The 16,141-nt window shown below is 43.7% G+C and overlaps 1 protein-coding gene across 1 annotated transcript; it reads left to right on the forward strand.

Annotated features, from left to right (window-relative positions):
* Window positions 1-3,170: 3,170 nt before the first annotated feature.
* On the forward strand, window positions 3,171-14,804 carry LOC114031013 (cytochrome P450 2G1-like). Its single transcript, XM_027846009.1, has 9 exons — window positions 3,171-3,350; window positions 3,748-3,910; window positions 5,269-5,418; window positions 6,230-6,390; window positions 8,419-8,595; window positions 9,797-9,938; window positions 13,300-13,487; window positions 13,619-13,760; window positions 14,590-14,804. Exons 1-9 carry the CDS (start codon window positions 3,171-3,173, stop codon window positions 14,769-14,771), a joined length of 1,485 nt encoding a protein of 494 aa, XP_027701810.1. The 3' UTR covers window positions 14,772-14,804.
* Window positions 14,805-16,141: the final 1,337 nt, after the last annotated feature.

Below are 16,141 nucleotides of genomic sequence, written 5' to 3' on the forward strand. Positions count from 1 at the left end.
CAGGTAAACGTAGACAGAGGGAATCAGCCTGGTGTCATAGACTGATCTGTGTTTTGAGTCAGAAGAAGTGGGCTCAAGTTCCAGTACCATGACAAGGATTGAACTAGCTCTGTGTCCCTGGACAAATCACCTCTCCAGGACTGGGAAGTCAGAGTAGATGATACAATTTACTTCAATTTAGTTCAGTTCCACAAGCATTATTAATTTCTCACCATGATCTCTCAAGGTTTTTCCAGATCTAACAGCCTGGATTTTATTCTTCTGTCAGTCCAGTCCCCAGTGGTGGATTACCACAAAACTAGTAAATCTCCCCATGCTCTACTCTGATTGTTCATTATCTTTCCCCATGATGACCTACCCTGCTTCATTACCCATGGAGTCTTGATAGTGGGGCTTGCTTTTGAAGGTGGGAAGACCCTTCATCAGGACAAGGCCCTAGGAGTAGGAACAGGCACAGAGGTGACAATGGAGGGGATTCCAACTAAGCTGACCTAGATGAAGAGAGCTGTTGGGGAAAGAGAGGTGGGTATCTCAGGGGAGGGAATGGCAGGTTTGGGGTTAAGGAGGATGAGGGAAAGGCTAGGACCAGATAGTGGAGGCTGATGGGTTTGAGGTTGGCAGTGAGAGAGGCCAGATGGGCTGGATCAGAGGGAGCATGGGGGGCCATTGCTGAGTCTCTGTCCCAATGTAGAAGTTGCTTCCAGGGCAGATCCCCAAGGTACTTGAGTAGGACAGACACACTCAGCTCTGCCCACAAGGCCAAGGCAGGAGTTGGGGGAAAGAGAGAGAAACAGAGACCATAGGAGACAGACAGATGCAGAGACAGGGAAAGAAGGAGGAAGGAAGGGAGAGAGAGAGAGATAAAGAAAGAGATGGGGAAAGAGAGACAGAGAGAGAGAAAGAAATAGGGAAGAAGAGAGGGAGGGAGGGAGGGAGGCACAGACATTGATGAAGACAGAAAGATATGTGAGCATATAGACAGAGACTGGTGAGAAATCTAGTCAAGAAAAGAGAGACAAAGGAGAACACAGAGTTAAGGAGGAGGGCCAAGGAGAGAAAGAGCCAGCACCCAAATGAAGCCTTTTGAGTGGGCTGCTTAGTACTACTGGCTATCTCCCCTTCCCCCACACCTGAAGCCTTGGTCCCTCTGGACCTTGAGGCTCAGGCCGCCCCCCAGCTGCTGAGTTTCCTGGGAAATCTGGTTTCTGCTAATCCTAAGACATTTGAGCCATGGGCAACACTGCCCCACTGGCTTCTCAGGTTCTCACAGAAAACACAGAAGGGCACGCCACCCTTTCCATACCCAGAGTTGCATTCCATTTCCAATTCTCTCTCCTCACCTGAGTGGAATTCTTCTGAAACAAAGAATAAGGAGCTTAAACCCAGCCCATGCAACTTATCTTGGTTCTCCAGCCCTGCCCCAGGCATCTCTGCCTCCCCAAGAGCTCTTCTCCCCAGGGTCTTGGCCCACCATAGAGAGGGATTCAAGTTCTGTGACCCTGCCCCTCTCTGGGCCTCATTTTCAGCATCTGGAGGAGAGACCTTTGAACTCAGTCTTTTCTAAAAAGGTCCTTCCAGCTCTGGAACATGGAGGCTCAAGGAAGTTGGAAAGGGAAAAAAAACACATTTATTAAGCACTTACTATATGCCAGGAACTGTGTCAACTGCTTTGCAAATCTCTCATTTCTTCCTCACAACTCTTGGAAGGAGATGCTATTATTATTATTCCCATTTTATAGTTGAGGAAACTGAGTCAGGTAGCAGTTAAGTGATTTGCTCAGGGTCATACAGCTAGTAAGTGTCTGAGACCAGATTTGAACTCAGGTCTTCCTGATTCCAGGTTCAGTGCTCTATCTACCCAGGTGCCTCAAGGAAAGTTCTCTACCCATAGGGCAGTGGGAAGGATACAGCGTCAAGTCCCAAGAGGTCCTGGTCCAAATTCCAGCCCTGCTCATTAGGAATGTAGGTCAGAGCTAGAAGAGACCTCAGCAGCTACTGTCCCCTGTTGCCTCCCACTTCTTCCCTGTTCACCTTGAGTAAGTCCCTTCTCTCTGAGTCTATTTACTCCTCTCTAGAATGGGGGAGTCAGACTCCAAGGGCCCCAGGCTCCTTCCAGCAATGGGTCCCATGAACTAATAATAATAATAATAGAACAATAATGATAACTAGCATTTATATTGTGCTTTATGATTCAAAAAGCACTTCCTCACAACAACCCTAGCTAGGCAGGAGGTGCAATCATTATCCCCATTTTATGGATGAGGAAACTGAGGCAAACAGGTTGAGTGACTTGCCTAAGGTTCTACAGCTAGTTTCTAGGAGTCAGATCTGAACTTGTGTCTTCCTGACTCTAGGTCCAGTGTGCCACCATAACTGTCTATGAGCCTTACGAATGGGGCTCTGGGACTCCTGGGAGGGCCCTCCTCAGAGCTTAAGCTGCAGGGCCAAGGTCATTCTGGGGCACATAACAGAGCCCACTGGAATGTTGCTCCAGATGACCCTCTACGTGACTACAGATGCCAGAGATAGCATTCCATAGAGGAAAAGGGTCTGGGTTAGGCTAGGTGTCAAGATCCCTAGAACCAAGCCCAAACTCTGCTCCTAGCTCATTGTGTGACCTGGGCAAATCCTTCCCTTCTTCTGACTCTGGGTTTCTTTAGTTGGAGAAATAAAGGGTCAGATCAGCCTTAATTTTGAAAGGACACAACTCTTTAGAGCTGGAAACGACCTCAATGGGCATCTAGTCCACCCTCTCATTTTACAGATGGAGAAACTGAGGCTCAGGAAGGTGAAGTCACTTGCCCAGGGTCACACAGGCAGTTAGGAGCAAAGTGTGGATTCAAACCTAGATTCTTGAACTCCCAAAACAGCACCGTTGCCAGGCCATCATGCCAGTCTCCAGAAGGAAGAAGGGGACATGGGATGGAGAGGGGGAAGAGGCTGAGAGAGCCAGTCTAGTGCCCCCTTATCCAGGATGTTTTCCTGGCTGCTCCAGCTAGGAGTGACCTTTTCTTTCATGCCTGAGGGAGGGGACACAAGTTATGTAATCAATAGGACCAGGTTTTGGAAAGCTTAATCCCAGGGAGATTCAGGTTTCAGATAAGGCTGAGCCCTGATGAATATATAACTGGGGCCCTCTGGCAGGCTGGGCACCCCCTCCTCTAGGCACCATGGAGTTTGATGGTGTTATCACACTTTTTTTGGCTCTCTGTGTTCCCTGCCTTGCCATCCTCATCGCCTGGAAACGCATGCACAAAGCGGGCAAGCTACCTCCAGGGCCCACTCCCATACCCTTCCTGGGCAACCTGCTGCAGGTCCGCACTGATGCCACACTTCAGTCTTTCATGGAGGTGAGTCTGCCCACCTTCTTTCATGCAGCCACAGGGTTGGAGAATTTTAGAATTTTAGATACTCAGGACCTCCGGATATTAGAACCAGAATCCTAAACTCTTTAGCACTATGGAGTAAATTGCAGAATGTTAACATCATAAAGGTTTATTTAGATTTAAACCATAAGGTCTGGAAGAGACTTTAGAAATAATCTAGCCCATTCCCCACATTAGGGAAACAGAGTCCAAGAGAGGAGAGCTTGGGATGAAAGCCAGATCTCTTGACTAAGGATCTTTCCACTCTACCAGGCTGTCACCTGGGCCATCCTTTAGTACCGTGGTACCTTGTCCCTGAGTCCCTGCCTAGGAAATATGGGCTGGGACCTCCCTGCCTCACCTCCTGCTCTTTCCCCCCCAGCTCAGTAAGAAGTATGGGCCTGTGTTTACTGTCTACCTGGGTCCTCGAAGAGTAGTCGTGCTATGTGGCCATGAGGCGGTGAAGGAGGCACTGGTCGACCAGGCAGAGGAGTTCAGTGGCCGGGGGCAGTTGGCTTCCATTGACCGGAACTTCGAGGGTCATGGTGAGAGATCCCACTTCTAAAAAGTACGCTGACTGTCAAGTGGTTATGATAACCATAATTCCCTGCCCATTAATCTGTAGCTTAGTAAAAGGTACAACCTTTCTCCAATACCCTCAAGAACCAAGGGAAAGATGGCCACCACCCTAGAATTAGAGCTTCCTTCACAGGGGTTGGGTGGGGATTTTTTGGTGGGGAGGGAGCAGGCATAGGAGTGTAAGACTTAGAAGTGGGGAGGACGTCAGACCCTCCATCTCCCAACACTGGACATTTTTTTCCCATTTCATTTCATTTTCTGTTTCAGATTTGCTCCCTACTCCATTTACTCCCCCACCCATTAAGAAGGGGAGAAATACAGAATGACTCTGGGCATTTTTATTAGCTGTTTCCCTTTCCTGGAATGCTCATCCTCCTCATCTCTGCCTCCTGGCTTCCCTGAAGGTTCCACCTTCAATAAGAAGCCTGTCCTGGTCCTCCTTGATCTTACTGCCTTCCATTTGAGAGTCACCTAATTTATCCTGTCTCTATCTCAGTTGTACATGTGTTTGCACGTTGTCTCCTTGATTAGACTGGATTGTCTTTTGTCAATATGTGGCTTCAGGGATCCATTGCTATTTGAGTTTGACGTCATTAGTCCAGTCCCTTCATTTTAAATAGGTGGCACCATAGTGCATAGAGCACCAGGGCTGCAGTCAGGAAAACTTGTCTTCCTGAGTCGAAATCTGGCCTCAGACACTTACTAGCTGTGTGATCCTGGGCAAGTCACTTAATCCTGTTTGCCTCAATTTCTTTATCTGTAAAATGAGCTGGAGAAGGAAATGAGAAACCACTCCAGTATCTTTGCTAAGAAAACCTCCCAAAAGGGGTTACGAAGAATTGGGCATGACTGAATAACAAAAAGAAAATGCAAGTTTTCAAGACTGAGGCTCTTTGCCTTGGGTCCTGGAAGCTGCTCTTTGTCCTAGGCTGAACCCTCCACTACTCAATGATGAACTCTATAAGGTGGGGACCAGACCCTGTCATGGAAAGAGTTCTGGGTTTGGAGACACTAGGCTTGGGTCCCAGGACTGGCTCAGCTGCTCCCTTGCTAGGACAAGTCCTTTCACCTCCCTAGGTACTTCAGTTTCCACTTCTATCAAATGAGGGGGGCTGGGCTAAATGTCCTCTGGCATCCCTCAGCTCTTGTGACCTCTCTGAGCCTCAATTTACACTTCTGTAAAATGGGAATTGGACCAGATTGGTCCCTTCCAACTCTAAATCCTATGAGTCCATGGATCTTTTATTGTCACCCTGACCTTCCTGCCTTTGATACTCCATCCTATTCCTCTACACACAGTAAGTGCTCATTTTTGCACTGGCAGGTGTGGCAATGGCCAATGGGGATCGCTGGCGGATCTTGCGACGTTTTTCTCTGAGTATCCTTCGAGATTTTGGGATGGGGAAGCGCAGCATTGAGGAGCGCATTCAGGAAGAGGCTGGCTTCTTGCTTGAAGAATTCCGGAAAACAAATGGTAAGAGCGACTCAGGAGCTTTGGGAGAAATAGAGGCAGGAGAATAGGGAGATGGGGGATGGTGGCTTAAGATTGAGGGGCCATGGGGAGAATCAGAGGCCTAAGTGGGGTTGGGGGGATGGTATTGGGAGAGATGGGCTTATGAAAATCTCAGGCAGCTCTAGAAGAGAAATTATTAAGGAGTAGGTTTGGGGGATCTCAAAGGTCTTCCAGTCTCCCTCCTTTGGTCTAGGCTCAGACCTGGAAGGGACCTGGCAAGAGCACTGGTTTTAGACTCAGAGAATCTGGTTCAAATTCAGCCTCTCACTCATATTATCTGTGTGATTTGGGTCAAATGACTTAACTTAGCTAGCGGGCTTCAGTTTCTTCATCTGTCAAAGGAGGATGACAGCATGGGACATGTAAAGAGTATTGACTGTGCAATCATAGGACCCATAAGACCTTGGTTCAAATCTCACCTCTGATGTTTAATAACTGGGTGCCCTTGGATAAATCACTATACAAACATAACCTCAGTTTCCTCATTTGCAAAATGAGAAAGGGCTTGGACTAAGTGACCTCTAAGGTCCCTTTTAGCTCTATAATCTTAAGATCTTAGCCCATGTGTCCAACTCCATTTTACAGAGGAGAAAACTAAGGCCCAAAGAGAGAGAGTGGAAAAGAGGAAGTGTCTAAGGTCACTCAGCGAATGGAGTCTGATGCCAAATAAGTTACCAGTCTTCCTACATGGGGCTCTTCTTTCCACATCTCCATCTCCATCTCTTTCACTGCCCCTCTATCCCATCTCGGACTCCTTCCATCTTTCTTCTAGGAGCCCCCATTGATCCCACCTTCTTCCTGAGCCGCACCGTCTCCAACGTCATCAGCTCTGTGGTGTTTGGGAGCCGATTCGACTATGAGGACAAGCAGTTCTTGCATCTGCTGCACCTAATCAATGAGTCCTTCATTGAGATGAGCACGCCCTGGGCCCAGGTACTGTTTGTGGTGGCAGCTTCCTCTAATCCTCCAACCCCTTGCACCCAAACAAAGAACAACTAATGGGATCCTAAGGCACTGATGCATAGAACGTTAGTTAACCTTGTCAAGGCATAGAATTTAATAGTCATAGAACCTTAGAATACTAGAATCTTTTAACTTTAAACTGTTAGAACCTGAGAAACAGAATGACAGAATCTTTTACTCTAAAATCATAGAATTTATTATTTACTCAGGAACTTAGAACCCCAGAATACTAGAATATCTTAATTTTAGAATACTGGAACCTTGGAAACAGAACCATAGGATCTAGAAACTTAGAATGCTGGGAACTTAGAATCTTTTAATTTTAGAATACTAGTACCTTAGAAACATAGAATCACAGAATCTTAGAACAATAGGACCTTAGGCTCAAGAACCAAAGACTGTCGGAAACTTGGAACTATTCTAAAGAATCACAGAACCTTATATTAAAACCTTCACATAGTAGAATATAAGGTTAGAAATGTAGACTCACAGAATCTCAGAATCATGAAACTTTCATATAGTAGAATCTTAGAAAATTAGAATCATAGAGCCTTAGAATTTTAGAATAGTAAAACCTTATAAATGGAACCTTAGACTCTAAAAACTCAGAATATTGGGAACTTAGAACTCTAGGGTACTAGGCTCTTTTAACTCTAGGATACAAGTACCTTAAAAACAAAGAATCACAGAATCTTAGAGTCATAGCCCACTAAGCTCTAGAAACATAGAGTATTTGAAGATTAAAACCTTAGAATCACAGAACACTCTATTAAAATTTTCAAATTTTAGAATACCAGAGTGTTAGAAATATATACTCACAGAATCTTAGAATCATAGAACCATAACTTATTGAAATCTTAGAACATTAGAACCACAATACCTTAGAATTTTAGAATATTAGAACCTCTTGAGTTTTATATTACAGAACCTTAGAATCTTGGAACCTTGGCATAAAAACCATAGAATATTAGAACCTAATAAATCTTAGAATATCAGAACCACAGAAACATAACATCATGGAACCTTAGGAACATGGAATATTAGACTCTAGAATCTTAGAATGTTAGAATTCATAGACTGCTTCCTAGTCAAAATGCATCAGGTGCCACCTGCAATACTCCTTACTTTTCCCCCGAGTGCTCCCAGCCTCTCCCTCTCCCATTCCCCTAGAGATTTAGAAATACAGGTTCAAGATAATAGAATCTCAGAATCATCAAAGCCTGAGGGAACCTCAGAATCTCAGAATTTTAAAATCATAGAACCTTAGAATCACAGGATTTAGAACCTTGGAATCATAATATAAACCTCAGAATCCTGGAAGCCCAGGATTTATTCTTTTTTAGATTAACATTTATTTATAGACATTATTATTTATTAGGGACAGCATGGCATAGTAGATAAAGGAGCCTCCTGAGAGGCAAAGAGAATCAGGTATAAATCCTGCTTTTACCATATATGCTAGTTGTGTTCCCATGGACAAGTCACAACTTATCAGTGCCTCTGAGTAACTCCAGGGCCATGTATACCAGCAGAGAGAGTTATTTGGTAATATTCTGGTAATTTCCTACAATTGCTATCTTTGTGACCATGGGCAAGTCATTCGACCTTTCTGAGCCTCAGTGTCCCCAACTGTAAACAAGAGATAGTAATTTGAATAGCACCTTGGTTATAGAGTTGTTATGAGGGCCCAATGAAAGAACTTTGCAAACCTGGTTTTTAGCGATCATCTGGCCACAAATTCCTGAAGGGAGTGGAAATGGAAACATGGTGTTGATGGTGGAGGGGTATGCTCTCACATTTTGTCTCTGCATCCTTTCCCCCAACAAAACAAAAGTTCCCTGGAGAAAAAGAAATAGTTGTTTTTTTTCCCTTTGAAATTCCTTAAGCCTTCAGCTATCCCTACCCATTTGGCTCCTCCAGCCCTTCCCCTTCCTCATGTCTGGTTTCTCCAGTCTAATGAAGCATGCTCTCCTTTCCATCCCTTTCCCAATCCCTTAGCTCTATGACATGTACTCAGGGATCATGCAGTACCTGCCTGGCCGCCATCACAAAATTTACAACCTTATCGAAGAGCTGAAGGACTTCATTGCATCCAGGGTCAAGATCAATGAGGCCTCCCTGGATCCCAACAGCCCCCGGGACTTCATAGACTGCTTCCTTGTCAAAATGTATCAGGTGCCACCTGCAATACTCCCTACTTTTCCCCCGAGTGCTCCCAGCCTCTCCCTCTCCCATTCCCACTGCCCAAGCCCCACATTCTTATCCATATAGTCAAGTGTGGCTCTATCTGTCCCTATGCTCCATTGAATCCAAGCCATACTCCCCAAGCTGTCTTTCAAAGTCTCCCTCTCCCACCCCCCCTACCCCATTCCTCTGGTGTTCTGGTCATTTCCCTATGGATCTAAAGTTGTCAGACATGAGTTTAAATCTTGACTCCTTCCACTTACTACCTGTGCTATACTAAGCAAATCCTTCCTCAACCTGGACCTCAGTTTCCTCATCTGTAAAATGAAAGGAATCAGACTAGATGAACCCAAAGGTCCTTTCCAACTCTAAGCCAGCAATCTTCCCAATCAACAAGCACCTATTGAATTCTTACTATGTACAAAGTACTATAGACAAGAAAAACCTAACATTCTCTCAAGGTGTGGAGGGGGAAGAATGTGTAAGTACATACAGATATATGATAATTCAAGGAGAAACCACACTGGAGTTGGAATCAGGACCTGGCTCATAAATCTAGAGCTAGAAGTCCCAACCCCCTCATCTGACAGAGGATGAGGAAACTGACCCCTAGAGAAGTAAACTGAGGAGCCCAAGGGTTATGCAGGTACTATCAGAGGTAGGATTTTGAACCCAGGTCCTCTGGCTTGATAACCAGAGATCTTTTCTCTGTCCCACTCTCCATTGCTTCTGACAAGATGATCTTGGGCAAGTCATTTCATTTTTAAAAGCCTTAGTTTCTTTCTCTGTAAAGTGAGGGGATTGAACCTCATAACCTCTAGGGTCCTTTCCAGTGCTAGATCAATGATCTTTTTTGAACTAAAGGGGGGCAAGACAGGCTTCACGTAGAATGGAAAACTTTTGCCCTCCCTGCATAAGCCAAGTTCTGCCATTCTCTGTCTGGAGCACCCTCCCTACCCCCTCTCCATCCCCTCAGTCCTCCCTGCCCCAGATGACTGAGTCCCTCCCCTCTCCAGAAAGTCCTAAGTGATCTCTGTAAGTCCCACTCCTAGAGATACCTGTTTACCAGGCCAAGCTGGCCAGCACCTGAGACCCAAGGATGGGGAGAGGAGAGGCACAGGAGACTTACAGTTGAAGAGCAGAGGAAAGCATGATCTCTGAGGTGCAGTGTCTCTCTCCTTCCTACCTCAAGGAAAAAGACAACCCTCAGACAGAATTCAACCTTAAGAACCTGGTCCTCACCACTTTAAACCTGTTTTTTGCTGGGACTGAAACAGTCAGCTCCACACTGCGCTATGGGCTTCTGCTTCTCATGAAATACCCAGAGGTGGGAGGTGAGTCCTCTTCCTGACCATCCTCTTGGTTCCCACCCTTTTCACCCTCAGGTCTGGCCCTGAATAGAACCTCATTCCCTGGGAGACCCTGATGGCCATGTGCCTTCTGGTCCCCTCGAATCAGTGAGTGCACAAACATTTAAATACCTACTGTGTGTTAAGCTTTGAGTCAGGTGCTAGAGATACAAATACAAAGAATGAAACGATTCCTACTTCCAAGGAGCTTACATTGTAACAGCAGCAGTGTAGGGGGGCAGGGAGACACTTGGAGAAAGACACTGAGGAAGTTAGTCATAAAATCACACATTTTACAAAGGGACCTTAGAGACAATTGCTTGTAACCCAATCTTTCTTGTATTAAAAAAACCCCAAAAACCAAAACCTCCCTACTCCAACAATTCAGGTATTTATCTATCTCTCTATCTCTCTATGTCTATCTATCTGCCTAATCCATCTACCCATCCATTCATTGATCTATTCATTCATCCATTCACCTAACTATTAATCATCCATCCATTCAATTATCTCTATCCATTGACCCATTAATCCATCCATCCATCTATCTACTGATCCATAGATCTATTGATCTATCAGTCTTTTTATCTATCCACCCATTTTATCCATCCAACCATGGGCTGTGTGGTGTTAGTGGATAGAAAGGTCACTTTGGTAGTAAGGAAGAATTGGGGGCAAGGCCTTTTGGCACGTGATATCCCACTAGACAACTCTTTTAACTTCTTAGTACACATAGCAGAGTTGCAGAACTCTTGTTCTCTGAACTGGTAGGGAGGTGGGGAGGGGAAGTTTCTCCTACAGTCAATTCTCTATACCAACTAAATCTGAAGCTCTGGATTAAAAAAAAAAAAGAAAAAGAAAAAAGAAAAAGAAAAAGAAAAAGAAAAAAGAACATGTAGGAGACCCATGGAGTCAGAGAGTGTGATAAATATTTTTTTCCTGTATTAAATCCACTCCCTAGAACAGTGTAATTTGGAAAGAAAGCAAAATAATATTTAAAATGGATGCTTGAAAAATAACATTTAAAATGTTTTACTGATGCTCTTTTAAAGAAACATCTTAACCATCTCCCACACTCCTCTTGTAATTATTATGGTCAAAAAAACCAATCAAGGTAGTGGTCACATGTGAAAGCCAATTCTTCACTTTCCTCCTGTAGATCACAGCCTCTGCCCAGAGTCAAGAGGCAGACCCCACCATCAGTCCTCAGAGGCCGGAATTTAGACCTACCTTTCCAAATTTAGTAGAAGACACATCACTCCTCCTTCTCTTGCTCTGCATTGTGCCCAACCTGGAGTAGAGTCTTCTGAGCTTGTATTGGTCTGCTCAGCCACAGTCAGACCCACCGTACATTGACCTCTCCATAGTGATGTCAAGTTAGTCCTCCTTGATTCTGAAGGACAGCAACCCAGTAGCATGACTGCTCCCCCCCCACTTGCAGCCTCTGCTGCCTTCTCACAAGCAGCCTTGGTCCTGCAATGCTCTCTTTCCTTCCGATTTAAACTCAGGTGCCCCATCTAATCTGCTCTCCTCAAAAAAAAAGCGTGCGTTTACCGTATCTTCACCTATGGCATCTCTCAGTAGAACATAAGCTCTTTGAGGTAGGGCAGGGATTTTTCTTTCATTCTTTTGCCTTTGTATCCTTACATCCTACTGTTTTAGGCGAGTGCTGATCTGTATTGGGGATGAGGAATTTCCTACCCTGCATTAGTATAAGGATTGATGAAATCACAGTCTGGTTTAAAAAACAAACAAATCCTAAATCCTGTGCTTAGCCTGTTCGTGGAGGGTAGTATGTGCTTAATACATAAATGATTGTTGAATTGAAATGAATTGAACCCTCCTTCCAACTCTCTTCCTGCCAGTCTTATAAAAATGGAATTAGAGTTAGCAACAGAGGCAGCTAGGACACCATAGTGCACAGAGTACTGGCATGAAATCAGCAAGATGCATCTTCATGAGTTCAAATCTGACCTCAGACACTTACTAGCTATGTGACCCTATGCAAGTTACTTCACCCTGTTTGCCTCAACTGCTCATTTGTAAAGTGAGCTAGAGAAGGAAATGGCAAACCACTCTAGTATTTTTGCTAAGAAAACCCCCAAAAACGTCACAAAAAGTTGGACGAGACTGAAAAAAGACTAAACAAGAACAAGAGAGGTAGCTAGGTGGCATAGAGTATTGGCATTAACGGGTCAGAAAGACCCAAATTCAAATCAAGCCTCATACACTAGCTGTGTGACTCTGGGCCAGTCACTTAACCTACCTGTTTCCTAATCTATAAAACAGAAATAACAACTATCCCCCAGAGTTATTGTGAGAATAAAATTAGATGATATTTATAAATTGCTATATAAATGAAAGCTATTATGAAAATGATCTTTAAAATTGATATCATAGGTGTAGGTGTAGTACATAGGTGTAGTCATAGGTGATGGTAGGTATAGACTTGGCCAACCCCCTCATTTTACAGTTGAGGTAACTGAGGCACAGGGAATTAATTAGTGGGCACCAGAGGTTGTTTGTATTCATATCATCTTCATTTCCTTCTCCCCCCCCTCCACCAGTGAACTATCTTTTGTAACAAAGAATAAGAAAGAGGAACGTTGTGGGGGGGGATTTCCACAAAATGGAATCAGCTGAGCCTTACAGCACATGCACTATTCTATACCCATAGTCCCCCACTCTCCTGTGAAGGGAGGAAATTTTTTCATCTCTTCTTGGCCATTATAAACATTCTATAATTCTTCAAATCCAGATCTATCATTCCCATAATTCTAGGATTCTATGCAACTAAAATTCTGTTTCTCCAAGATCTCACGATTCAAAGACTTTATGATAATCAGATTCTAGGATTCTGAAACAGGATTTTTAAGATTCCATGATCCTAAGAGCCTAAAGTTCTAGGTCATGTTTTATGGCTTTGTTACCCTCTATAGTTCTAGGCTGTTGCTTATTGGAAGCAGTGTGGTACTGTAGAAAGAGTACTAGATTTGGGATTTGGAAGGCCTGGGTTTAGATCCTGACTCTGCCATTGATCTATATGAACTTAGAAAATAATAATAGGCCTCAGTTTCCTCCTTTGTAAGCTAAGGGGGTTTGACTAGATCACCACTGAGATCCCTTTCAGCCTAGGTTCATTATTTTAAGAGTCAATGATTCTAGGGTTCTCTCATTTTAAGGTTGGCAGATTCAATGACTTAGAACTGGAAGACGTCTCAACCAACCTCCTTAGTTCACAACTGAAGCCTAGAGAAGAAAGTGACTTACCCAAAGTCACATAATCTCTGATATGAGACTCCCTTGAGCCTGAGTTTTAGATTCTCATGATTTCTGACCCTTCTAGCCAAGGTCCAAGAGGAGATTGATCAAGTCATTGGGCGACACAGACTCCCCAAGGTAGAGGACCGGATGCAGATGCCATACACTGATGCAGTCATCCATGAGATCCAGAGGGTTACAGACATTGTGCCCATGGGTGTCCCTCACACAGTCACACGAGACACCCACTTCCGAGGTTACATCCTGCCAAAGGTAAGGGGCTTTTCCTGGTGTGTGTCCCCCACCCAATCTTTTTCTCTGCTTTCCTGCTCCCTACCCCAACTCCAGCCCCTCTATCCTAGAGCTGGCTTTGCTCATTACACTTATACCCACCTTCCCTCCAGGGCACTGATATCTTCCCTCTCATTGGCTCTGCTCTTCGAGATCCTAAGTATTTCTCAAAACCTGAAATCTTCGAACCAAAGCATTTTCTCGATGAGCAGGGATGCTTCAAGAAGAATGAAGCCTTCGTGCCATTTGCTTCTGGTGGGTTCTTAGAAATCTCCCCTTTCTTTCCATTCTTCCTGCTCAGAGACATTGCAGGGTCTGGGATTAGAGCATGGGCTATAAGGCTGGGGCATAACCATAGACCTTAGAATCTTAGAAGAGAATCACAAGACCATAATCTTAGAGTTTAAGAGTCCAACAGCCTTATTCTACAGATGAGGAAACTGAGGCCCAGAGAGGGGAAGAGACTTGGCCAAGCTCATACAAGAAATAAGGACCATAGAGGCAATTTGAACTCAGGGCCATTGATACTTTCCACTGTCTCATTGAACAACAGAATTTTAGGATTGTAGGAAAATACAATATTAAGTGATTAGACTCTTAGAATCTTGGTGTCTTATATCTCTAAGATAGTTGGAATCAGGGATGTGCTGGTAAGTATTTAACAACTAGCTTTCTGAAAAAATAAATGCATCCATGACACACTTTAAAGTTTAATCTGAATCATTAATATTTTCTCCATCACTTTCTTAAGTCTACAACTTAAATCAACAAAACAATAAATCAAGCCCTGATTTGTGGTGTTTGCCAATTTCTAAGGTGTAAATGCTTAACAGGGAGAATTTGATCATAGGCTCCTTGGAGCCAGTAAGTACTGGCTATGGCACACTCCTGCTTTTGGACCTTCAGACAAGTACAATCTTAGAATCTTAGAGCTGCCTCCCCAACCCCTTTGAGATTAGCCTATACATGTAATTTATTTGATGAGTATGATTTGGGTTATTTGTTTGTAAGTGTTTAAATGATCCATGTTCCATGTTTCTTTTTCTCCATTGCTGGTTCTGTGGATAATGGCGGCTCTACCTAGGGAAACGTGTATGTCTGGGGGAGGCCATGGCCAGGATGGAACTCTTCCTCTACTTCACAACCATACTGCAGAGCTTCTCCCTCCAATCTCTGGTTCCTGCCAGTGAGATTGACATCACCCCCAAGATCTCCGGCTTTGGCAACATCCCTCCCACCTATAAACTTTGCATTGTGGCCCATTGATGGGCTTCTTGGGGCAAGGTCCAGCAACTACCTGCTGCCTGCTTATCCTGCTCACCCACCATCCCTACCTTCTGTGGCCTCTCCCAATAAAATTTTTTTGATGCCCCATAACTGCTAGTGTCTTTTCGTCTAAGCCTATCTTCCATCTACTCTATATTTATTTTGTGTGTACTGATTTATATATATTGTCACCCCAATAGAATGTAAGCTTCTTGAGGACAGGTCCTGTTTTTGCATTTTCTTTGTTTCTCCAGCCCTTTCCACAGTGCATGGCCAACAGAAAGCACTCAACGTATGCCTGTTGATTGTTGGCATAGGAGGCTGGAGAGGCAAACAACTGCTTTTCTCTAGAGCCAAGATTCTCAACCTGGGATCCACCAATAGATTTCAGAGAGTCCATGAACTGGGAATGTTTAAAGCTGTATTTCAATATAATTAATTTCCTTTGTAATTCTCTATATTATATTTTATGCATTTAAGAATATGATTCTGAAGAAGGGGCATAGGCTACACAAGACTGACTGTCCAAGGGGTTCATAACACAAGATAGATAAAGAACACTTGTTCTAGAGAATCAAGCAGGAAAGAGGAAAGTATTTTCATTTTCTTGATTTCTTTTGAAGACTGGCACCATATTCCCCTCTCTTCAGTCTTTCAGCACTAGTCTAGACATTTGAGATCTTTCAAAGATTTAGGTAGAAGTTCATCAGTCACATCCATCTGTCCTTTCACTATCCAAGGGTGCATGTATATATGTGACTCATCTGGGCCTAGTGACCTGAACTTATTCAGGACAGCCAAGCAATCTTGTACCATCTCTTTATTTACTCACAGCTTTTCTGTTAGTCATTTTTATTCTATCCTCCCTGGCCCAATGGCCGTTCTTTTTCGCAAATAAAACAAAGCAAGCCAGAACTATATAACTCCACCTTCACTCTTGCATCCATTGTAATAATTTTAACAACACCTATCAGCAGACCAATCCCTCCCTTGGTCCTTCCCCTTTTCCTCAATATATCTATTTTTTGTGTGAAAATTTTCTTTATTTTTTCCAACTCCGTGTATAACCATTTTTAACTTTTTTTTTAAATTTGGTGTTCCAAATTCTCTTTCTCTCTCTTTCTTTTCTACCTTCCTTGAGAAGGCAAACAATTAGATAAATATTATACATGTGCAATCATGAAAACCATGTGCAATCATGAAAACACTTCTGTATTAGCCAGATTGTGAAAGAAAATGCAGACTGAAAAACAAAACCAAGGAAAATAAAGAAAATTTTAAAAAAAGTATGCTTTGATCTACAGTCAGACTCCATCAGTTCTTTCTCTGGATGTGTGTAGCATTTTTTCATCATAAGTGCTTTAGAATTG

This window comes from Vombatus ursinus, unplaced genomic scaffold (genome assembly GCF_900497805.2).
Source record: "Vombatus ursinus unplaced genomic scaffold, bare-nosed wombat genome assembly UNPS02015030.1, whole genome shotgun sequence".
Lineage (NCBI taxonomy): Eukaryota > Metazoa > Chordata > Mammalia > Diprotodontia > Vombatidae > Vombatus > Vombatus ursinus.

Bases quoted from the DNA above. Each gene is read 5' to 3' on its own strand.
- LOC114031013 (XM_027846009.1), top strand. From the start codon at position 3,171: ATGGAGTTTGATGGTGTTATCACACTTTTTTTGGCTCTCTGTGTTCCC. The intron at 3,351-3,747 runs GTGAGTCTGCCC...TTTCCCCCCCAG, and splicing joins CACTTCAGTCTTTCATGGAG to CTCAGTAAGAAGTATGGGCC. The intron at 13,761-14,589 runs GTGGGTTCTTAG...GGCTCTACCTAG, and splicing joins CTTCGTGCCATTTGCTTCTG to GGAAACGTGTATGTCTGGGG.